General features: G+C 43.1%; 3 protein-coding genes across 3 annotated transcripts in view; 1 reads left to right on the top strand and 2 right to left on the bottom strand.

The window, feature by feature from the left end:
• Positions 1-1,711: 1,711 nt before the first annotated feature.
• LOC128526135 (uncharacterized) lies at positions 1,712-11,758 on the top strand. The gene is made up of 10 exons (XM_053497721.1): positions 1,712-1,868; positions 2,714-3,022; positions 4,638-4,946; positions 5,693-5,971; positions 6,143-6,193; positions 6,286-6,381; positions 7,264-7,294; positions 7,424-7,473; positions 7,677-7,711; positions 11,234-11,758. The coding sequence occupies exons 1-10, from the start codon at positions 1,802-1,804 to the stop codon at positions 11,303-11,305; spliced, it is 1,299 nt and encodes a 432-aa protein (XP_053353696.1). The 5' UTR covers positions 1,712-1,801; the 3' UTR covers positions 11,306-11,758.
• A 1,241-nt stretch (positions 11,759-12,999) lies between these two features.
• On the bottom strand, positions 13,000-18,513 carry misp3 (MISP family member 3). The gene is made up of 3 exons (XM_053499069.1): positions 16,922-18,513; positions 14,918-14,997; positions 13,000-14,602 (listed from the first exon to the last, which is right to left on the bottom strand). The coding sequence occupies exons 1-3, from the start codon at positions 18,273-18,275 to the stop codon at positions 14,516-14,518; spliced, it is 1,521 nt and encodes a 506-aa protein (XP_053355044.1). The 5' UTR covers positions 18,276-18,513; the 3' UTR covers positions 13,000-14,515.
• A 3,832-nt stretch (positions 18,514-22,345) lies between these two features.
• The window catches only part of palm3 (paralemmin 3), a 16,176-nt gene continuing 14,624 nt past the window's right edge, over positions 22,346-23,897 (bottom strand). The window contains exon 7 of the mRNA XM_053499347.1: positions 22,346-23,897. This exon is cut by the window's right edge and continues 647 nt beyond it. Coding sequence (XP_053355322.1) covers positions 23,523-23,897 — 375 coding nt within the window. The 3' untranslated portion in view covers positions 22,346-23,522.

Below are 23,897 nucleotides of genomic sequence, written 5' to 3'. Positions count from 1 at the left end.
AAATCACACGAAACTCACCCTGATTTAACCCACACAGATTTGATGTAATGTTTTTTAATCTGTCCTTTTTAACACTAGGTGATTGTTTTTAAAATCTAAATAATTCATTAGGAATCTTACAAATATTGATAACTGAAAAAGAAAACAAACACATCTGAGACGACATCAGCAGAAAACACACACTGCCCAGTGACCTTGATGTTGTCTATAGTTTGTGTTCACGGCTAAGAGTATAATCAGTGTAAAGTGTTTAATATCAGACGTCCCACGCAGGACCGTCTCCGTGTTAATGTCAGTCTTGGATCTGATTGATTTGTTCATTTCCTGTGTTGTGATTTATCGTTTTGACTCAGTTACCTACAGCTCCTTCCTGCCTCGTTCACCCACCTACATTCTCGCTCTACCAGTCCTTCTCTGCACACACACACTTAGTTTAATGCTTTATTAAAACACATTTATTGCAGAAATAAGGGGTAGCACATTCTGATGGACCAACATCTACTGATGCTCCCAGTGTAGAATCAATAAACTGAATGAGAGCGCTCCCCGCTGGTCACTCTGCGCGCGCTCAGAACTCTTAAATAGTAAAACTGATGGTTAGCAGAACCACGTGGACAGGATTAGGATCGGTTCTCACCTGATCAATCACGACTGCTGAGTTATGATTGGTTCCAAGAATTCAGTCTCGATTGGTTAGATGTTTCTTTAAGTTTGTTATTGCGGTTTATTAATTTGTGCTGTTTCACAGTAAAGATGTAAAAAGATCTGATATGATTTTCTTGTTTTAATACGAAAGCCTGCTATTTTAACAGGGGTGTGTAAACTTTTATATCTGCGGCATTATTCCAGGGAAAGTCCACAGGAACCACTCTCTTTACTTCCTGCGCGCGCGTGTGTGTGTGTGTGTGTGTGTGTGAGAGCTCCCACAATCCCACAGACTTCATACAGTGTAGAGGTGAGATTAAATTAAAGAATGAAAGAACGTTTCTGTAACGTCGTTCTTACATTAATAAACTAATAACCAATAACTCACACCTTTGTGATGGCGAGTGATGACACGGTCACAGAGAGATGTGATGTCATTTCCTTTCTCTCTCAGTCGGTAACTTCCTGTCCAGTTTCCTCGGAGGTCACGTGATCTCGGTTTCAGTCCCCCTGGGTTTTTTTCTTATTTACCTTCTTTTCTCTTCCTCTTTTTTTCTGGTTTTTTTGTAGGTTTTTACATATTATTGATATTATTGAATTAATCTTAAACACTTAATGCACTTAATATAACCAGCATTAATTAAACTGGATTCATAAAGTGGGCGTGGTTTTGCATATGTAGATGATCTATAATGAATATGAAAAAAGATCAAACAGGAAGCAGCAAAAAAACAGCAGTGTGTTGTATTATTCATTTTCCACAGTCAGTGTGTTAAAGTATTGGCACCCATCCATCCCCACGTGTCAGTATACCACTGAGGGGCGGGGGGGATTAGAGAATAAATCTGAGTGTTTTAGTGTGTGTGTGTGTGTGTGTGTGTGTAAGAGAGAGAGAGAGAGAAGAGTGGGAATAACAGATGTGTTTTTTAAGATGAACTTGTTTGTCACTGAGGAACTTCATCAGCTGGAAGTTCACGTGAACAATACACTGAGGAAGCACTGATGAATTGTTGAGTTACTTCACCACAGGAAGTTTGTCGTACTGAAGGAGGTCTTAGCATCGTGTGTGTGTGTGTGTGTGTGTGTGTGTGTGTGTCATCTCTTTACACACACCTTTTACATAACAGTCACGGTGTCACTTGTTTAGACTGTAAGAATGTCACTGTGTGGATTTTTCTTAACATGGCTTTTTATCTTTTTTGCTCTGTTTCTCCAAACCTGCGGTGAGTGTGTGTGTGTGTGGGTGAGTGTGTGTGTGTGTGTGTGTGTGACAGAACGAGATTTATTCCAATTTCTAGGGAACACATTTCTTATTTCCTCTCATTGTTTAAATTAAGAGTGGTGTGTGTGTGTGTGTGTGTGTGTGTGTGTGTGAGAGAGAGAGATTTATTGAGTCAGACCTCAGATTTTCTCCGGCTTTTATTTATGTTTTATTTCCACGTGATGGCACTGAACATTAAAATGCCTTTGTTAAATGAAACTCAACACACACACACACACACACACACACACACACGTGATGAAGCTGCATCTGAACAAAGCCTCTTATTATTATTTTTCTTTGCTAATTCTGTTATATTGAGGTATAAATCAGGTTGTATCATTTATTGTATGTTGGTTAAATTAAACTATTAATTATAAACATCATTTTTTTGACAGTTGTTGTTTTGACAGACTGTTAGCTGTATGGAAAAGTGTGTGTGTGTGTGTGTGTGTGTGTGTGTCAGAGAGAGATCCTGTCATATGTTCTTCTTTTAAAAAGAACTGTATTTTTATAATAGATAAAAACTTATTTTTGTACAATAAGATACTAATATAATATTATTTATTTATTTATTTATTAAATAAAATTATTCTGTTAGATTAAATTAATTAATTATTTATTCTGTTAAATAAAATGATTTCAATTATAATTCAGTTAGTATCATTAGAGTTTTGACAGACATTTGACATAATAATAATAATAATAATAATAATAATTATTATTATTATTATTATTCCACCTGAGGGTGTGTTAGAGAGACAGAGAGAATGATCTACAGTAACTTTCTTGTTTCTGGTTAAGCAGTGGGCGGAGCTTTGGGTCAGAAGCCTCCTCCCTCCCCGGAGCTGGTGCAGTTGTCCACAGGTGTGTCCTCAGATGTGTCCTCAGGTCTGTCCTCGGGTGTGTGGATTCGGTGTCAGGCGCCTCCGGGTCACAGCGGCAGAGTGTTTGAGTTGTACCGCGTGCGCTCACTCGTGGACTCGCGGCGGTTCGACACAGAGCACTCGCACGCCGACTTCCGGCTCAACACCGACGGTGCAAACACGGAGATCTACTGCTGCCGCTACGACCTCAGCATGTACAGCCCCTACACCCGGCTCCACCCACCTTCACGTACGTCTCACACCCGTCTCACACCCGTCCCCCACCTGTCTCACTACAAACACATGTTCAGCCCCTACAACCATCTCCTCCCTCACACCTGTCTCACTGTCACCATGTGCAGACCCATACACTCAGCTCCTTACTCTACCGTATACAGTACTGTACAAAAGTCTTGACCCCCCCTCATTTCTTCATATTTAGCTTCCAGAGGTCCAGAATTTCCCGTATGTTTAATCTACTCCTGGGCAACAGTTTTCCCTGCAGTGGCTGTACCTGAGATGTTTCAGAGGGATTTTTTGGTTTGTTTAAGCCACACAGTGACCTATGAATCATTCAAGCATAACAAAATAATCCAAGAAAAATTAATTAAATTCTGATCCACTGAGAAACAGGTGCAGATGATGTCAGATGATCAGAGATACCTGATTAGTAACTGCTGATGCCCAGTGCTGAGGGGTTGGAACAGACAAGAGGGGAAATGAGGTCGCTGCCAAGGCTGTTAAATAAACAACCTGTTTTTAAATTGTATCTTTACTGAACAATGTGAAGAAAGATTCCAGCATGACACACTGTCCTACACACACCTCCATACGGTCTGTAACACACTGCGTTGTCTTTCTATTAGTGAAGAGTATGAATGAATGAGAGAGCAGTTGAGAAACACCTACCATTCAGAACTGTTCTTTTACACAGAAACTTTAAACATACGCCCTATTTGAACAACTCGTGAATTTCGATGTGGACAGATGTGGACAGATGAGGACAGATGTGGTTTATGATGTGTTGCTGTGTAATACTTCCCTTTATTGTGTGAATAAATCTTATTTCCCCAATTTCCTCTCTCTCTCTCTCTCTCTCTCTTTAGTTCAGTAAATGAATATTAAATTAGTTGTTCGACTCGCTCCTGAGCGTGGATCTGCTGAACGCTTCACACTCCGGCACGTTTCTCAGAATAAATCTTTAGAGATTTGTGACGGTTACAGGAGGAACTGAAGAGAGGTTTTACTGTTTCCTGCCCAATACAGACCACAGAACCACACCTGCACCACCCATTACACACACACACACTAACACACACACACACTAACACACACACTAACACACACACACTAACACACACACACACACTAACACACTAACACACACACACACACACACACACACACACACACACACACTAACACACACACACACACACACACACACACACACACACACACATACACTTGACATTCTTGCTCTTCTTTGTCTCTATTCTGTTTTATTTCTCTTCCACTTTCCTTTTAAGGTCGTTGTTTCCTGTTTTGCAGTAATTACACTCATTCTTCTGCTTTAGTTCTCATAAAATCTTTCTTTTTTGTTAACTCCAGGTTTTTTAAATGACTTCTCCTACTTTTGTATTTTGCAAATTCTTCCAATTTTTACTCCACTGTCTTTCTCTTTCTCCTGCTAATTTCCAGGATGTTTTGTGGTCCTGTGGTCTTGATTTTTCCTTCCCTGTCCCTTTTACTTTGTTTTTAAGTTCTCCAGGAACAGAACTGCACAGTTGTGGACGGATGGACGAACAGATAAATAGAGACAGACATTGATTTATTTCTCCATTCTCTTCTCCTCCACTCTACAGGCCCTTCCACACCCCTTGCTCCTCCTCAGCTCTCAGTCAAACCTCCAGATGGGCGTGTCCAGCGTGGTCAGGTGATAGAGTTCCATTGTCAAGCCCTGCCCACACCTGTCCCTGTGGCATTTGTCCTCCAGAAACAACATGGAGAGGGTGAGGAAATTCAGTTCGTGAGCCATTCCACAAATCCTCAGTTCTGGGTGGGACCAGTGGGCGTGGCTGATAGGGGCATGTACACCTGCTTCTACGTGGTAAACATACCTCAGGGGAATCAAAGCTCCGCCCCCAGCGCACCTGTCTCTGTTACTGTACGAGGTTAGACACATCTTCTTTATTATTATTTCTACTTCCCCAGTCTCTGATTCTATTAAGCAGTGTTTATCTTTTACCTTCATAAAAAATAGATTCATAGAAAAATCTGTCTCTCTGTGATGTCCCCCTAATGTGTCTTATTGATGATTCTCTGAATTGTCTCTCTAATGTTCCCCCTAATGTCTTTCAGCTATCTGAAGTGTCTCTGTGATGTCCCCCTAAAGTGTCTCTCTGCAATGTCCCCCTAATGTGTCTTATTGATGTTTCTCTGAATTGTCTCTCTGTAATGTCCTCCTAATATGACTTTCTGATATCTCTATAAAGTGTCTCTCTGTGATGTCTCCTCTTGTGTGTCTCTTTGATATCTTTCTGAAGTGTCCCTCTGTAACGCCCCCTAATGTGTCTCTACGTTTTTTCTCTGAATTGTCTTTATCTGAATTTTCTCTGAATGTGTCCCTTTCTGATGTCCCCCCTCATGTGTTTTTCTGCTATCTCTCTGAAGTGTCTCTGTGTGATGAAATGTAGTAAGGTTGTTTCCTTCCACTCTCTCACTATCTGTCGCTCACTCTGATGTATCTTACTGACATGTGTCTCTCTAAAGTGTCTTTAACTGAAATGTCTCCTTCTCTTGTCTGTCTTTCTCCAGTGTGTCTCTCTGAGAAATTTCTCTCTCGAGGTTCTCTCTTTGTTGTGTCTCTCGCTCTGTTGTCTTACTCTCTGAAATGTCTCTCTTCTGTGTCTCTCCACAGTTGATCTCCCAGCTCCACTGTTATCTGAGGGAGAAGAGGGGGTGCTAGTGTGCACCGGGTCGCCCTCCTACCCTGGGGCTCATTTCTCCCTGTTCCAACAGGGATCCTCGCTGCCGTTAGCAACACAGTCCGCCCAAAACATTCAACACATAGTGCAGTTCGCTGCAGCAGGACGGCGGAGGAAAGGGGGCGGGTACCAGTGTCAGTACAGTGTGCTACTGGGTAACAACTGGGAACATTCTGAACTCAGCAGCCCCATCACCCTGACCTGTATTACAGGTGTGTGTGTGTGTGTGTCGGTGTGTGTGTGTGTGTGTGTGTGTGTGTGTGTGTGTGTGTGTATTTGTATGACTGTGTTTACCTGTGTTTATGTGCATTTGTGTGTGTGTGTGTGTTTGTGTAAGTGTGTGTGTTATTTAGATGCTTTAATGTTTATGTCATTTGTTTCAGGATCTCCTTCCTGCAGCCCATCTTCCACGGATACGCATACTCCACACACGGGTAACACACACACACACACACACACACACACACACACACACACACACACACTTTTATTTGTTGTGTATCTCTGATGTGTATGTTCTGTGTAGGTTCAGTGGACGTGGCGTTGGTGTGTGGCTCCGTCTCGGCTGCGCTGCTCTTCCTCATGGTGCTCATCGTCCTGGCTTTAGGGATACGAAAATATGGTGTGTGTCCATTAACTCATACTCACACTGTCCTGTAGGGGGCGAGGTTATCTGATCCACACACTGTCCTGTAGGGGGCGGGGTTATCTGATCCACACACTGTCCTGTAGGGGGCGGGGTTATCTGATCCACACACTGTCCTGTAGGGGGCGGGGTTATCTGATCCGCACACTGTCCTGTAGGGGGCGGGGTAATCTGATCCGCACACTGTCCTGTAGGGGCGGGGTTATCTGATCCGCACACTGTCCTGTAGGGGCGGGGTTATCTGATCCGCCGACCGTCCTGTAGGGGGCGGGGTTATCGGACCCGCACACGGTCCCGTAGGGGGCGAGGTTATCTGATCTGCACACTGTCCTGTAGGGGCGGGGTTATCTGATCCGCCCACTGTTCTGTAGGGGGCGGGGTTATCTGATCCGCACACTGTCCTGTGGGGGCGGGGTTATCTGATCCGCACACTGTCCTGTAGGGGGCGAGGTTATCTGATCTGCACACTGTCCTGTAGGGGCGGGGTTATCTGATCCGCCCACTGTCCTGTAGGGGGCGGGGTTATCTGATCCGCACACTGTCCCGTAGGGGGCGAGGTTATCTGATCCGCACACTGTCCTGTAGGGGGCGGGGTTATCTGATCCGCACACTGTCCTGTAGGGGGCGGGGTTATCTGATCCGCACACTGTCCCGTAGGGGGCGAGGTTATCTGATCTGCACACTGTCCTGTAGGGGGCGGGGTTATCTGATCCGCACACTGTCCTGTAGGGGGCGGGGTTATCTGATCCGCACACTGTCCTGTAGGGGGCGGGGTTATCTGATCCGCACACTGTCCTGTAGGGGGCGGGGTTATCTGATCCTGGTTAACTCTAATTTCCCCTCTTTTTTTTCTCACAGCTAAGATAGCAGCCAATAAAAAGAGACAAAGGTAAGACATCCCATAATGCACTGCAGTAGGCTTAAGACACAGCATGTAGAGAGTCAGTGTGACTAGTGAGCAGAGCGTAGAGAGTTGACTGAACAGACCTTTGGACCCTCAGTGTTTGTGTCTCCACAGGGAACAGGAGCAGTTCTGGCAGCAGGTCCACCGCAGGGACCACGTCGTCGGTGAGAGGCTGCTGTACTTCTATTTTACATTTATTTCAAGTTATAATGCAGTGAAAAATAAACTCCGCCCGAATTGACACAGTGCCCCCTCCCTCCGTCCCTCCCGAGTCGAGCACAGTGTCTGTGAAGGTGTTTGTTCACGTTTTGTGGATGTTGTGTAATTTTTGTGTGTTTCTTTTTTTGTTGTTGTTGTTGTTTCTCAGATCTCACACTACAGAGAATCAGCACTGGCTCCAAGGTAACCGTCAGCAGTGTCCCAATCCAAACATCTACACTTCAGTACTGCCCTTTGTAGGGTCCCGCCTTCCATCTGGCCTGAATCTGTTAGAACACAGCCCTGTAGCTACACACACTTACACTCTACTCCCTACACCCTGTACCCTTAGCCTTTTACCCCATTCTCTACACCTTTTAGACTACATCTACGTCTATTCCTTCTATTTGGTCTAAACGTTCGGACATACGTTATTCTATGCTGCCGGCCAACCACCGTGGTATCAATCGTACTGCCTTAATTACTATATCTCCGTCTCCATCTGCTCTACAGACGCGCAATGATTGTGCGCTTTGTTCTTCACTAAATTGCATGAACTATTAACCCTTACTTGTGCAATGTCTCCTTCTATAATCTTAATTGGTAATTTCAACATACATCTTAACAAAGATTGTGCAGACTCCCGTGAACTCATGTCAGTTTTTGAATGTTTTAATCTCGTACAGCACATTAATTTTCCTACACATCTAAAAGGTCACAACTGGATTTAATTTGTACAACTGGTTTACGTAATGTTTCTGTGTATGGATCTCAGATTGGACTTTCTGATCACCTTCTCATTGAACTCAGTTGTGAAATGCCTCTCCCTGCCTCAGGGTAAAATCAAGCATTACTTTTCGTAAAATTACTTCTGTTGATCATTCACTGTTTACTGGTTCTGTACAGACACATCTTTCAGATTTTACTGAACACAGCTCTGCTCTTGATATTTTTGCCAAATATAATAACGCTCTTTCTACCGCCCTTAATATTCACGCCCCACTCAAATGCAGAATCGTACCTTCTACACACACATCACCCTGGTTTAACCCCTCACTTCGCGAATTGAAAACCATTGGTCGTCGCCTGGAACGCCTTTATAAAAAAAACTGGCTTGACCGTGCATCTTATTGCATACAAGGATCATATTCAGCTATATAACTCGGCTTTAAATAACGCACGCTCCAGCTATTATTCTACTCTTATCACAAATGCAGCTCCCATCCTAAAACACTGTTTTCTGTAGTTTACAAACTCACTAGCCCTCCTGTCCCTGTTATGACCAACTCTGTAGATCTCTGTGAGTCATTCTTACATTCACTTCCAAAATAAAATAATTTGTATACATTCTCTCTTTTCAACGTGTACTCCCCTATCCACTTAAATGGCCAGTGGTAGCTCAGTGGTTAAGGCATTGGACTACGGTTCGGAAGATCCCAGGTTCAAACCCCACAACCACCAAGTTGCCACTGTTGGGCCCTTGAGCAAGGCCCTTAACCCTCAACTGCTCAGATGTGTAATGAGATAAAAAATGTAAGTCGCTCTGGATAAGAGCGTCTGCCAAATGCCTAAATGTAAATGTAAATGACTTCCCTACAGACTTTGCAACTGGTATTTTTACTGATTTCGATCCTCCAAACTCCTGCTTTTATTTCTGAGTTACTCAGTAAAGTCAATCCTTCTTTCTGTCACCTTGATCCTGCCCCTACGTCCCTGCTTAAATACTCTGCACCTGTTATTTCACGGCCTATTTCACTTCTCATTTCTAAAATCTTGAACACTGGTGTTGTTCCTCTTGAATTAAAGACTGCAGCTGTCACACCAGTCTTAAAGAAACCTGGCCTTGATCCGGCTGATATGGCCAACTACCGACCAATTTCAAATCTTCTGCTACTCTCAAAAATACTTGAAAAAGTTGTTGCTGTTCAACTACAGTCCTATTTGTCATCTCATAATCTGTATGAATGTTTCCAATCCGGTTTTCGCCCTCACCACAGTACTGAGACAGCGCTTATTAAGCTTGTCCATGACCTTTTTATGGCCTCTGATGCTGGCTCTGTTAGCATTTTGATTCTGTTAGATCTTTCTTCTGCATTTGATACTATCTCTCACAGTATTCTCATTTCACGACTCTCTGCTCTTGGTATTTCTGGAACTGCCTTATCCTAGTTCGCTACTTATCTGTCTGACTGTTAACACTATATTACTATCCACCAGTCTAAATCCTCTACCGCTTCTGTTTCTCATGGTGTTCCACAGGGTTCTGTTCTTGGCCCACTACTGTTTATCATCTACATGCTTTCTCTAGGTAAAATCATCCGTTGTCATGGTTTCAATTTTCACTGTTATGCAGACGACACTCAACTTTATATCAGTTTTCGACACTACCATCCCTTTCCCAATAACTCTGTTTCTGCTTGTGTTGATGACATAAATGCCTGGATGACCAGTGACCTTCTCAAGCTCAACACTGATAAAACTGAGTTTTTACTTGTTGGTTCACCTAAAAACGTTGCTTCTCTCTGTACTGATACTGTTAACATTTCCAGGACCTTGGTTAGACCTTCCACCACCGTAAAAAATCTGGGTATAATTTTTGACTTCCCTCACATTTCTTTATTTACTAAATCTGCCTTCCATCACCTCCATAATATACCTCGTCTACGGCCCTTCTTAGACATCAAGGATGCTGAGACACTGGTTCACGCTTTCATTACTTCTCGACTTGACTACTGTAATTCTCTTTTCTATGGTCTACCAAATACAACATTAAATAAGCTCCAATACTGAACTAATCAGAACTCTGCTGCTTTAAATAAGCTGCACTTATTTAAAGAAATCCGCACACATCACTCCCATCCTACACAAACTTCATTGGCTACCTGTTTGCTCCTGCATTCAATACAAGATTCTGCTTATCACCCTCAAAGCACTTCATGGTCTTGCCCCCCCATATATTTTGGATCTTATTCATACTTACTCCCCTGTTCGCACACTCCGATCTGCAGATGATGGTCTACTGTTAATTTCTCACCATAGACTAGCATCATTTGGAGGACGAGCGTTTAGTATTTCTGCCCCTACACTCTGGAACTCTATTCCCAAACACATCCGTGATCTTTCTTCACTACAGGATTTCAAAACCCACCTTAAAACATATCTTTTCTCCTCCTCTTCTCCCAATCTTTGAATATGTGTTTAGATCAATCCTACCGGTTTTCATGTTTATCTGTATTTTGTTTTGTTGTCCTTCAGATGTCTTTTTCTATGTGTAAACATTTTTGTTATTGTAAAGCGACCTTGAGTCTCCGGAAAGGCGCTATATAAAATAAACTTCTTCTTCTTATTATTATTATTATTATTGTTATCCCAATCTCTTCACCCTGTGCCCTACTCCGTTCTTCTGTCCCTCCTCCACCCTATTCCCTTCAATGGACTCTCTACTCCCTGCACCCTAGTTACTATACCGTACTCCCAACTCCTCCTACTGTCTAAACCCTATACCATATTTATTCTTTATACCCTACTCCTTGTCCCTACACACTATTTCCTACCCTCTACTCTCTGCACCCTTCAGCTCTCACCCTATTACACTGAAACACATCTTTCTGTACTAATATTCTCTTTCTGTAATAATAAGTCATTTCTCACCTTTTGAGGTCCGTTACTGATGCATAAACATTGCGATGGATAACAACAAGTGTTTGTTAACTTCCTGATTTGCAGGATGAAGGAGGAGGGTCTGAGCCCATCTACGACTGTCCCCTCAGCACCTTCACCCGCCCACCTGGATACTGACTGTCTCACCCTCTGTCCCTCTGTCTGTCTTTTGGCCACAGTGTGGTGTGAGAGCTCCACACACACGCAGAGACAGGTACAGCACACCTGAGTGGGAGGAGCTTGCAGATATAGTGACTGAGCTTTGGTTTGCATGTAGATTTACACTTCTGTGTCTTTCTGGCAAAACAGGCAAGCACACACAGACACACACACACACATACACACACATACACACACACACATACACACAGCTCAGACTTTCTCTTTTTCTTTCTAAACATTCATCTCATTCGCTCTCTCTCTCTCTCTGTAGCATTTGCACAATTTGTATTTTTTGTTATTTTGTATTTAAGGTGCTTATTTTGTTTAAGAATAAAATAAATAATATTAATGCTTTGTTAATAATTAGTTCATGATTTATGGTTGATTTTAAACACACACATACACACACACACAACAGGAAGTACAGACACACTGCTATATAAGATAAGAGCAATAAAAGGAGATTACATCCTGTTAACTGGATCATCATCATTACATCATCATAATTACATCATCCTCGTGACGCGAGTGCTTAACTTTATAAAGTTTTATAGATTGTTAAACCTTTATGAGGTGTTATGGATGTTTATAAGGTTATATGGTCAGGTACACAACAAGTGGGTGTGAAAATACGTAACATTTTAATCAGAAAAGTGTGTGTGTGTGTGTGCATGTGTGTGTGTTTTAAGAATATGTCCAAACTTTGTCTTTAATTCCTGTTAGTAATTATTAAGTAAGTCACACCCCTTCGACCCCACTCTGGTCCAGTCTTCATGGACGTTCACTGGAAGGTCACAGGTTCAAACCCCACAACCATCAAGTTCTACCACTGTCAGGCCCTTAAGTGAAGCCCTCAACCCTCAACTGCTCGGATGTATAATGAAATAAAATGTAATCTCATTTGATCAGTCTGAATAAGAGGGTCTCCAAAATGACGTCTCATTAATGTAAATGTAAAGTCCTCATGTTCTGTTCCATCTCCAGGTCAACTCAGGTGAGCTACTCAGGTAAAGGAGTGGAGGCGCTGCCGAGTCTAATTTTAATCTTATTAATGAGCCGTAACATTTTAACTAAGTGTCCTGAAATGTGAGGTTAGAACACACCCGGTCAGCCTTCGTTAGTCACCTGTATATAAACAGGGCAGTTTCTGTAATCTGGTTTAAAAGATCCTCATTACGCAATCTGATTCAATTCTCATCAGCTGTAGATGATCCAGTTAGTTCTTCAGGCTGCAGGTGAATCATACGCAGGAACATCACTGAGCTGGGGTGAAACCTGGCTTTAATACGGAATGGATAAAAAGTGAGAGATGAAACATCAGCCTGTGTGTGTGTGTGTGTGTGTGTACAGTCATCGTTCAGTCATGTAACAACTTCAAAGGGTTTTTTTCTCTCCTTTGTATTTAAATAAAGGGCTGAATGTGCAGGTTAGGGCGGGGCAGGACGCGCTCAGTGTCTCCGATTTAACTTCAAAGCTCTGAGGGTGAAACTGAGCGCTGAGTGGGCGTGTCCTGAGAGGTAAGGGTGAAACTGAGCGCTGAGTGGGCGTGTCCTGAGAGGTGAAGCTGTAACAGTGGACGTGTCCTTGACTGTGTGTGGGGGAACTAAGTCTCTGTGGTGCACACTCATATTCACACTCCGTCACAATCACACTCGGGTCACACAGTGAAATGAGTTTCAAAATGTTTTTAATCATTTACAGCAGGGGTCTTCAACTAAAATTGCTTGAGGTCCGGTAAATAAACACTCCTCACCAGCTCCGGTCCGGACAACCCAAAACAGACACTGATGCTTTAGGTGTATCCAATATATGTTCTCATGTATAAACAGACCAATTTACATCCTTCACAAATTGGATCTCATTTTAATGCTCATCTGTCCTTTATGTTGCTTTGGTACAAAATCATTGAATTAAACCAGTAACAATGTCTGACAAAAATATGATGAAGGAAACTGTGCAATATGCCTTCATCTCTAAATCTGAACAGAACATAAATTAATTTAAACATTAACAACTTAAAAATGAACAACTCCTTTACTATTTCCCCATGTGTAAAGGGCTTGTTATGTTTCCTAAGATCCCCTGTATTCTCAGTGAACATCCATAAGCTCATTGCTGGGCGGTGTGTGTGTGTGTGAGAGAGGACCTGTGTACTGTAGATCGCTTATACTGCACTTTAAGCTCATTTATTATCCTCGCCCTTACCTCAGACTGCCGGGGGTGAGTTTCTTCAAAGTGTCTATGTTTAGCTTCGTAATGGCGTTTAATTTTTCCACTTTTGACAACCGCAACAGAGTCCAAGCAAATAACACACACAGGCGTGTAGATCTTGATGCAGGAAGAATAAATGCATATTTTTCCACCCATTCATCGTGAAAAACTCTCCAAATCAACTTTTCAAATTTTTTAACGTGACATTTTTTTTATTTAATTTTTTTGCACTAATCTGTCTGTGCGCTGCTCTCGCTTTCTGCTCTCTTCAATGCACGCATAACTGCACATCTGAACGTATCAGTTGGCATAGCAACCCGTGGCTGAGCTGACCTTCACGTCTACTGAGCTGACCTTCACGTCTTCTGAGCTGACCTTCACGTGCCCGATATACATTTTCTTTCATTAGAAAATAGCGTTTGCTATATATATATATATATACTAAGTCAAAAGGCTTCGTGGTCCGGATGGACGCATCTCGTGGTCCGGGTTCGGACCGGCGTCCGCCAGTTGGTGACCCCTGATTTACAGCATCAGACAATGTTGGCCAAACCCAGCTAGACTGCATTAGCTTGCTGATGATAAATAACACCTCTCTCTCTCTCTCTCTCGCTCGCTCTCTCTCTCTGTATGAAGCTAAATATCTTGCTAATAGTGTTATTGTTAAATAATTGTGGCTGAATTAAAATATCTAAATCTCTAGTTTATTCTTCACTAAACACAATCAGTTAAACCAAAATGGATCAACACTGGAAACAGAAAAATATTAATAAACAAATCTTAAAGATTTAGTAATGAACCTGTTAGCCAGTTAGCATAGGTCTGCTAACTCACTAAAGAGAACTTGCTAGTGGCTAACTGGTTAGCTTATAATGTTAGCCAGGTAAGTAAGTAATGAAGTGAAGACTAACTGTTTTTGTTCTTTGTGTGTGTGTGTGAGTGTGTGTGTGAGTGTGTGTGTGTGTGAGTGTGTGGTCAGGTGTGATGCTTGTCGCTGTGTGTGTTGATCAGACCCGTCTCCCAGCGCTGCACTAGCAGGAGCGTCTGTTTCTGCTCCTTCACCTGTGAGGAATAAAACACAGTCATGAGGAACACTCACACACACTCACCCCAAGCCTCACTGTGTGTGTGTGTGTGTGTGTGTGTGTGTGTGTAGCTGTGGTTTACTGTCAGAGACTGTTTATATGCTAACTGGTTAGCTTTGTAACGTTAGCTCAGCTAAGACCGGCGTTTGTGCTCGTTAGAGTTCTGTTAGATTAAAAGTCTTTTTTTTTTCAGTCCAAATCTTTAAATCTTGCTCTGATTGTAACTAGGTTGTGTAACACACACACACACACATACACACACACACACACACACACACACAGTGTTGTGTACCTCTCGTGTCTTGTGTCCGTTCTGCAGCGGCTGACGGCTGAGTGGCCCTGAGAGATCCAACTTCCCAAACGATGAACTCACTGGAGAAACAAACAAACACACACACACACACACACACACTGTTTATCCTGAGGACTTTTCTCTGTATTTAACATTTAAACACTTTTTGTTGAAATAAATACCCAGTACCGTCTCTCTGCCCCAGTCTCATCTTCATAAACATTCAGGTTTAATTAATTTACTGAAACAGGATGTTTTGTGTTCGTTAATTAATTGATTTATTTATAAATGGAAACAAGATGGTAAAAATATGCCTTTTCCTTTAAAAGATAAATTGTATGAAAAAGGCGAAAGTAAACCTTCACCATGACCATGACCAACAGCCGGACGCACCGTGGGAAACTCCGAACCGCTCGTTCAGCAACATTTCTGGTTCATTAATGATCCTCGTTTAGAGCTGCGTGGAAAACACCTCAGTTCCACTGTGTTCTGGATAAAAGAGAAGTGAGCTGCTCGCTCAGCACAAATCTCAACTGTTTTTCCTGCAGAATGAGATAACTCCAGTTTTGCATTTTTTTCAAATGAAGTGAGAATATATGGCGTGTGTTTGGTTCGGGTCACAGGGTGTTAAAAAGCACAAATGAAAAAATATCACTTTAGTAGTGGGTGGGTTTTATCAGGATGACTTTTGCGTATGTATTTATTTTTTTCAAAACGCTATAGCTTGGTTTCGCTATAACAACAGTTTCGTCCCAATGGAAACATCAGCCTGCAGCTGTGTTGTGTTTGTAGTTATTTAAGTAAAGAATTAGCATTAATAACATGTTGGTGAAGTTTTAATAAACACATTGAGTAAACTCATGCTTTGGTTGTGATTCTGTAACGAGTCAAACATCCAGCTGGAGCAGCAAATTAGATCAAGGACGTTTTTAATGACAAAGATTGTGAGAAACAAAATAAACAACACAAAAATCTCCTCCTCGACCAGCTCCACGCTGATGGTTAGTGACAAGAGCCTTCCTACGGTACAGCGATGTAATGTACAGTATACCTTCCAATCAGGGATCATGTGACCATGTGTAGTCCCATCATTTTAGATGTCTATAGAGTTCAGAAATCTTAAATGATCCTAGCTTTCCACACCTCGCGTGTCTCTCGTATATAAAGTGAGTGTGTGTGTGTGTGTGTGTGTGTGTGTGTGTAGCGTTCTCACTCTGCTTAATAACCTTTCATAAATATTAAAGTGGATCCCGAACAGCAGTGCTATGGACTGTACGAGAAGACCGTACCATGCTTTCCTACAGACGTGATTTGTTCTAGACTGTGGATGATCATCTGCTAAACTGAGTGAGAGATAATAATGAAGTTTATCTCATTTTACTGACAAACTGATCATATAATCACATATTACAAATACGAGGATTAAATAGGATCGACTCACAACTACGAACTATTTCACATCAACACAGCGCAGAGCCAGGCCCTTAGTAAACACACACACACACACACACACACCTACACACTTTATAAAATATTGAAAAATATCTTATCCATCAGGATAAATATACATTAGTGTGTGTGTGTGTGTGTGTGTGTGTGTGAAATCTGGACTTCAGTGTTTTTAATAAATTCTATAAATATTTTCCTATAATTAATAAGTGAGTAATGAGTGTGTGTGGTGTGTACTGTAGATGTGTGTCGGCGTGTTCTGTTCGGGACCTCAGAGACGTTCTCCATGAAGTTAAACCAAGATCGAGCTTAAAGACTGATATGTAATTAGCAATTATCGTAAGAGATTAGCATACTTAATATTCATAAACACACACACAACCCATGTGACCTTCAGCATTAGCCTCATAGCCTCATAGCCTCAGCTAATTCACTGTATTTGTGGTAAAAAGACCTGAAGGTTTAAAGCTGAACCTTATTAAGAGTACAATAAGGTAAAGAACACAGAGTCAGCCTCACACACACACACACACACACACACACACACTCAAGTACCTGGTGTGACATTCATGTGTTGTCCCGGTGTGTCTGTGACAGTGTGTGTTGGTGTGGTTCCACTCTGTGATCCTGTGACCTTTGACCTGTTGCCATAGAGAACCATCCTCTGTTTGCGCAGGTCTTCCTCTCGCCTTTTTGTTTCCTGAATGTCCTTCCGCACGTCCGGGAGGCGCGACGGCAACGATCTCAGCTTGAAGAATGGGTTCTCCTTCAGCTCCTCACCATCAGCCGTCTGGTTTTGGACTTGAGAGTTCGGACGCGGTTTCGCCGTTAAAGATCTGACGTTTACCGAGTCTGTCACGGCCTCTGGTGTGGAAACCTGTCCGTTTGTGTGTGAACTCACCGTGCGACTGTTCTCGATGATGACCACCTGCCGATCCACAGCCTCCGAGAACCCTGGACCACAAGGTTTTGAGTTCTGGACCTGCATGTTCCTTTTTGAAATCTTGTCATCCTGATTTCTTTTGATCTGAAGATCTTTGGGCTCCTGAAGGTCTTTCAATGCAGAATTTTGATTTTGAAAAAAGATGTCCAGACTTTTCCTCTGTTCTTTAAAAGATTCAGAAACCTCTCTGTCCTGATCTTTGGAGATCTGAACATCCTTATTGTCCTGAAATGATTCAAACAGGAGTTTTTTCTCCTTCAGTGATGGGAAGAGTTGAGGAGAAGAATCCAGGCCCAGGGGCTTGGTGTGTATTTTAGAAGAGAAGTCTGGCTTATCCATTTCAACATTTCTTCCATTGGTTATCTTGGACAATGGAATGCTGGATGTTCTTTCATTCTTTGGCTCCTGCGCAGTTTTCAGTGTCCCATGATTGTAATTTCTGGCACTCTGGAGATCTTTGGGTGAAGTCATAGTGGGCTGGTTTGTGGAATGGTTGTGGAAGAGCATCTCCAATCTATTTGTGGGTTCCTGAGTTCTGTCACTTGAGATCTGGAGGTCTTTGGATTCCGGAAAGGCTTCAAAGAGAAGTTTTTTCTCCTGTAGTTGTCTCACGGTACCTTTGTCATAAAATCCGGGCAGCCTTCCGAGCTTGACCAGCGCCTTCTCCCTTTCAGTTTCAACATGGATCTCACGCTGCATCTTTTTCCCGGCAAACTGCCGCTCCTTGCTATGATCCTTCAATGGTTTTTCGGTGAGCCCTTGGGAGAGGATGGGCTTTCTGATCGGGATCTCGACGAACACTTTGGTCTCATCCAGGCCTCGTGACCGGCGAAGACTCTGCTCTCGTCTGAAGGTGAGGCGTATCTCCCTCTCGATCGGCGTCTCGCTATCTGACATGCTGTTCGGGGAGAAATCAACAGACACTCCGCTGTCACTTTGACTGTCATCGTACTGGTCCAGGTCCATGGTTCTTTTCTCTTCTCTTCTCAGATTATCAGTGAGTCTCTGTGTTTCTTCTCTGATTTTCCTTTTGTCTGATTTTGTGCTCTCTCTCTCTCTCTCTCTCTCTCTCTCTCTCCACTCTCGCTCTCTGTGCTCCTCCACCCTGCTGCCTCTATTATCAACCGCTCACTGACCATAAAAGACCTGCAGCTCAGGTTTCTGAGATCTTTATTGGTTGTTTTGTCGGCAACAGTTTCTAAGGGAAGAGTTGATTTGCACACCTGTTGCACTTCCTGGTTCTGAGCCGGATCAGGAACCTCAGACGCCCCCTGCTGGTCATCTTCACTGTTTATCCTGCTCTCATCCTGGCTTTCTGACAAAAGGAACATGATTAAGGCCTGAAGGGATTCAGTGCAATGATGATCGGTGTGTATCGCCTGTAGCCTCTCCCACATCCGGTTTTAGCATTCAGACCTCAAGCTTTACTCTTATTACAGAGTGTGAAAGGTTCTTTAAAAGGTTCATCAGATAAATCCTGCGTGAGCTCTGATTGGTCTGGATCAGAGGTGGGTATTAACGAGTTACACTTATTCTGTTACATTTACTTGAGTAACTTTTTAAAATAAATGTACTTCTTTAAGTAGTTGCACCATACTTTTTACTGTACAGTGGAACAATCAAAAAAGGTAGAGTCTTTTGCACAGGCTATAAAATTCTGTCCAAAGCCTTCGCTAACTGGCTGAAGGAGATGATGGACCAGGTCATACACCAGGACCAAACCCACTGTGTATCCGGAAGGTCAATGGTAGACAATGTCCACCTCATTCGTTGAGCTCAGACACTGGTCCTCTTTCCCTAGACCAGGAAAAAGCTTTCGATTGTGTTGACCCCCAGTACCTCTGAAAAGTCATGGAGAGGCTTGGGTTCAGCACTGGTCTGAACGCTAGGATTCATTGGGTGCCACAAAGTATTTTATTCTTGCAAAAAGAGGAGGGAGGACAGTGTCTGATCCATCTGGCAAGCAGGACTGCAACCTTTCGATTACAGTTTGCTCAGAAATACCTGACAGGGCCGAGAGAACTGGTATGGTGAGAGGTGGCCAGCTGTATTTTAAAAAGAGGAAACAATCTAAGATTAGATGCAACAATATTTTTAACTGACCCTGTTTTCCTAAAATACAACAATTTACCTCCTTCTTATCAAGGGCTTTTAAAATCATAAAAACTTTTTAAATGGACTCAGGTTAAACCTACAGACTCTCTACATTGGCTCCTAGAACAACCTCTAGTCAGTGGGGCAAGGTTTCATACAGGAGACATCGCCTCATCTGTGTAAACACAGTACCTCTCAAGACCAGAACACTGCACCTCCAGCAGAGAGTAGACGTAGCAGGCCCTGACTTGAGGGATACCGAAGCTGTGAGCGCTCTTCTGTCTCTAAGGTCGAGGCGGGTCACACAAAAAATCCTTGACCTGCGGACACAAAAACTCACAGAAGATGATCTCCTGCTGCTCAGGAACTACAGCTCTGGCATCACGGCTCCTAACAAGCAGGACCCATTTCCAGAGATGGTTCTGCAGAACTGTCCGGACCTCTACTGACCCCAACGCTAACACTGTACAGGACAAGAAGACAGTCTCTATATAAAAACCGTGTTAAGGTCATGAACAGAAGCGAACTCTCTAACCGTTTGGACTCTGTGTGGAGGAACAGACTCTTTGGAGAAGAACGAACTGCACCAGTATGGAGAGTGCTGTAGAAACCTCCATTAAAAAAGCGCACTGCTGATCTCCAGTGGAGGATTCTACACGGGGCAATCGCAGTAAACGCTTTTGTTACTGGGCTAAACCCCACAACCTCAAACGAATGTCCTTTCTGTTCATTGAATGAAACCATCTTTCACGGTTTTTAGAATGTAACAGACTCACCAATTTTTTTTTTACTTTTAACTAATTTATTTCTCCATCTATTTAAAGAAAATTTCTCAAGAACTAATTTTATCTTGGGTGCAGGTTACAAAAAAACAAACTGTATAAAATGGCAATTATTCAATTTCCTCCTGGGAGACGCTGAACCTGCTGTGTACTGTATGTGAGTAGAAAGAACAGAATCGAGGGAAGAGCCGGTCAGGAGGTCAGTGAGGTCGTAATGTCGCTCCAGACTGTGGCTGGAAAACAGCTTTCACCAAAGGAGGGGACATTTAGAGTCTTCACACAGCAGTGCTGTTAAAAATCTCTCTGTCTCTCTCCCTGTCTGTCTCTCTCCCTGTCTCTGTCTCTCTCTCCCTCTCTGTCTCTCTCCCTGTCTGTCTCTCTCCCTGTCTCTGTCTCTCTCTCCCTCTCTGTCTCTCTCCCTGTCTCTCTCTCTCTTTGTCATTCTCTCTCTCTCTCTCTCCCTGTCTCTCTCTGAGTGCATGCTGGGAGTGAGTGGGCGGAGCCTGTTTGAGTGTGAACGTGGTTCTGCGCTCTATCTCAAACGTTTCTTTATTTAAATTTTCTTTTCTTACCTTTTCTAAAAAAGCAAAAGAACTCTTTCTATTTGACACCGTGCAGGACGTCCACCAGACGTCTGTCAGTCAGACGTGTTTGCTGGAGAGCATGGTGTGTGGAGAACTGCAGTCTGGCCGGGGGGGGGGGGGGAGTGGTCGGACATGAGCGTGTCCTAGCCGCGTCCAGGATGAACAGCGCGGTGGTGATCATCTTAAGCACCGTGGAAAAGGCGACAGAGCTGGTGGTTAACGGGAGAGACATAGCTGGGTCTCACTACAGTGTACTTCCCCCGTCGACACCATCCAAAAAGGTGACCCTGTCTAATGTCACACCTCCTTCATGAAAGATGAAATCCTTGCCAGAGAACTCTAGTGTCCTCAATCAAGAAAATCTCAATCGGCAGCAAATCTGACCTGTTAAAACACGTGATGATTCACCTACATGATCCTGAATAATAAACACTACGGAACTGCAGTGCACCCTAACTTTTAAAATCGACGGATTTGATTACGTCATCTACGTTTCCACTGAATGGTTCGGTTGTGAAAAGACGGGACACCTGGTTTGTGCTTGTCTGTGTGAATCAGGGAGAACGGGGGAGAACGGGGAAGGCGGTGGATCAACAGGGGCAGGCCAGGAAAAATAGAAACCTGAACAGACACCTGGCGAGAACATCACATCTGAGAAAGACACTGAGGACGCCAGAACACCATCTACTGAGATCAGTAAGACCCGAGTAAACCCGTCTACACCTCAACAAGAAACACGCAGCCAATGGTGAGTACAGCGATTCCTCCTGTTACCGCATTACAGTCCCAACCCGACCAACACACACACTCCACAAGCACAGAGACTGAGGTCACCGACGCGGTGTCCAACTCACAGGAAAGTGTATGGAGTCACACAGACTCACTGATGGAAGGTGATAACGAGAACGTGGTCATGGAACAGGAACAAGCTTTGTTTAAAACGCCACAAAAAGGAAAATAAACCTTTAGAAAAAAAAACAATCAAAAAAGGCGGAAAAATCTGAAAGTGAACTTGAAATGGAAAGAGACCTCGAGTCTTCAGACGGAAAAAGGGTGCAATGCAGAGGAACTGATTTTTAAGTTGAACCCAACAAGAAGCTGAAGAAAAGTTCATACATTGGACTATTTCACTGATGCCGAGAGACTAGACGCACCGTCTCCCTCGCACGGTTAGACAGGTCTTAGGGTTTTAATCAGCAACTAAGCGTCATTAGGAGTCACATCAACCCCGTCAGTCGCTCCGATCACAGCCCGATTTTATGGGCAAATTTAACAAACAATTGCACTAATAAAATCTGAGGGTTTAATCGATTTTCTTTTACAAGAAAACAGGAAATCTTACCACCTTTGAGAGGGTTTGGTGTTCTAATGGAGCACGGTGCACTTGACTGAAAATGACCTCTGTTTTACACACACCTTGTTTTAAAAACGTTTGAAATTTACTTATTTATTTATTATTTCAAGTGATGTTCCTTAGTGAAAATAAACAGCAAATAACTGTAAATAAAAGGTCTTTTGTAAATTCAATTGTCTGTCAAATAAGAGGTTTATGGTTAGATAAATAAGACAATTATTAAATGATTATATATTTATATTTATTAAAGCTATAATGTCAGAATATAATAAAGATACTGAAACATTATAAAGTGTAACATTAAAAACATTGCAAAAATACCAAAGTCATGGAGAAGCTGCTGTTTAGGAAGGTTCAGTCCTCTGTGCTCTGATTGGCCGAGAGCAGCTCAGAACTAACCAATGATAATGTAGGATGCGTTTTAAAAATCAGCTGAGAAAATGATCAAGTCAGCTCCAGATATTTCAGGTGTGTGAGATTTTCAATAACAGCAGAACTTCTTCAGATGTCTTCACTCTTCTGAGATCCTCACCGTTACAGTCTGAAGGCAACGTCCTAGTCTTGGCCAGCAGGGGGCGCACTGAAGCTGGAGAACAACAGCAGGTTCACCGGTGAAACTGAAATTCTTATTTTAGGTTAGTTTGAGTGTAAATGGTTTCACTCTACGCTAATGTTTATAAAAATATATAAAAAATTAACAATTGCACTTGGTGATAGATTAAAATGTACATCTGCATCCTAGCAGCGTAACATCTGCCGCAACATCTGTCATGATATGCTGTAACTTCTGCTTTAATTCTGTGGAGTATCATTTTTACAGATTACACACTTTTTGTATCATGGACTATGAATCAGCTACCTTTATATCAGACATATGAGAGATCAGACATATGAGAGATCAGACTCCTGAGCGAGTGAAACACGTCTGATCAAACTGAGATCATCTGCAGGCTACATCACCAAATATTTCAAGATTAATCTAAAGTTACACTTTATTGTCTTACAGGGTTTTAAGGTTAGTAACCGCTTTGTTTTATTTTATTGCTGAAACGTCTAGTCGCTAATCCGCTGTCTCACACAGAAGCAGTGTAGGAGACACACACACACAGACACAGACACACACACACACACAGGGGTGTAGTCGGAGTTTGTTAAAATGATGAAAACCCTCACTCGAAGTCAGTAAAGTAATTGTGTGTCCTTCATGGATGTAGTACTTCCTGTTTATGTCCGATCGCGTTTCTGATTGACTGCTGAGGGTGACGTCACGCTTTTCATCTACAGTCACGTTTACACACGTGAATTTCGGTGTATTTTTACGGTTCTGTTTGTCTGCTGGTTTTAATCTCCGCTCAGTCTGTCTGACTGCAGGACCGTGGCAGTCACATGACCATGGAAGTCACATGACCGAGCAGCACTGGCAGGTCTTCGTCTTTGCCCCCTTGGCCCGGTCCGGGTTCGTGGCGTCCGTCAGCGGTTCCGCTTTCGCAGCCAACAGCGGCTCCTCCTCCACCGTGGCGCCATCCAGTGGTATTTCCTGGAACTGCGCCGCAGCGTTTGTGGCGGGTGAAGCGACGTCTGGGGATTTCTGAGCACCGTTAGGATTCAGGGCTGAAGCGGGCAGCGTGACAGAGACAGAAGGCGCCTGTTCATCGTCTGCGTCCCCTGGGGTCTCAGAGACGGATTGTGGGCGTGGCTCAGCCGCGGCACTTTCCTGTTCAACAGCAGCTGGCGGACCTGCGTCTGGTTCCGAGTCTGGGTTCGGTGCCGGTTT

This window comes from Clarias gariepinus, chromosome 6 (genome assembly GCF_024256425.1).
Source record: "Clarias gariepinus isolate MV-2021 ecotype Netherlands chromosome 6, CGAR_prim_01v2, whole genome shotgun sequence".
In the NCBI taxonomy this organism is placed as follows: Eukaryota; Metazoa; Chordata; class Actinopteri; order Siluriformes; family Clariidae; genus Clarias; species Clarias gariepinus.
Note: the sequence above shows the minus strand (reverse complement) of the source record. Positions and strands in the feature narration are given on the sequence as shown.

What these genes read in the sequence shown, in the direction of transcription:
- LOC128526135 (XM_053497721.1), top strand. Translation starts at nt 1,802, where the DNA reads ATGTCACTGTGTGGATTTTTCTTAACATGGCTTTTTATCTTTTTTGCT. An exon ending in CACCCTGACCTGTATTACAG is followed by an intron (nt 5,972 to 6,142) that starts GTGTGTGTGTGT and finishes CATTTGTTTCAG; the next exon opens with GATCTCCTTCCTGCAGCCCA. An exon ending in GAATCAGCACTGGCTCCAAG is followed by an intron (nt 7,712 to 11,233) that starts GTAACCGTCAGC and finishes CCTGATTTGCAG; the next exon opens with GATGAAGGAGGAGGGTCTGA.
- misp3 (XM_053499069.1), bottom strand. Translation starts at nt 18,275, where the DNA reads ATGGACCTGGACCAGTACGATGACAGTCAAAGTGACAGCGGAGTGTCT. An exon ending in ACACATGAATGTCACACCAG is followed by an intron (nt 14,998 to 16,921) that starts GTACTTGAGTGT and finishes TTGTTTCTCCAG; the next exon opens with TGAGTTCATCGTTTGGGAAG. An exon ending in ACGGACACAAGACACGAGAG is followed by an intron (nt 14,603 to 14,917) that starts GTACACAACACT and finishes TATTCCTCACAG; the next exon opens with GTGAAGGAGCAGAAACAGAC.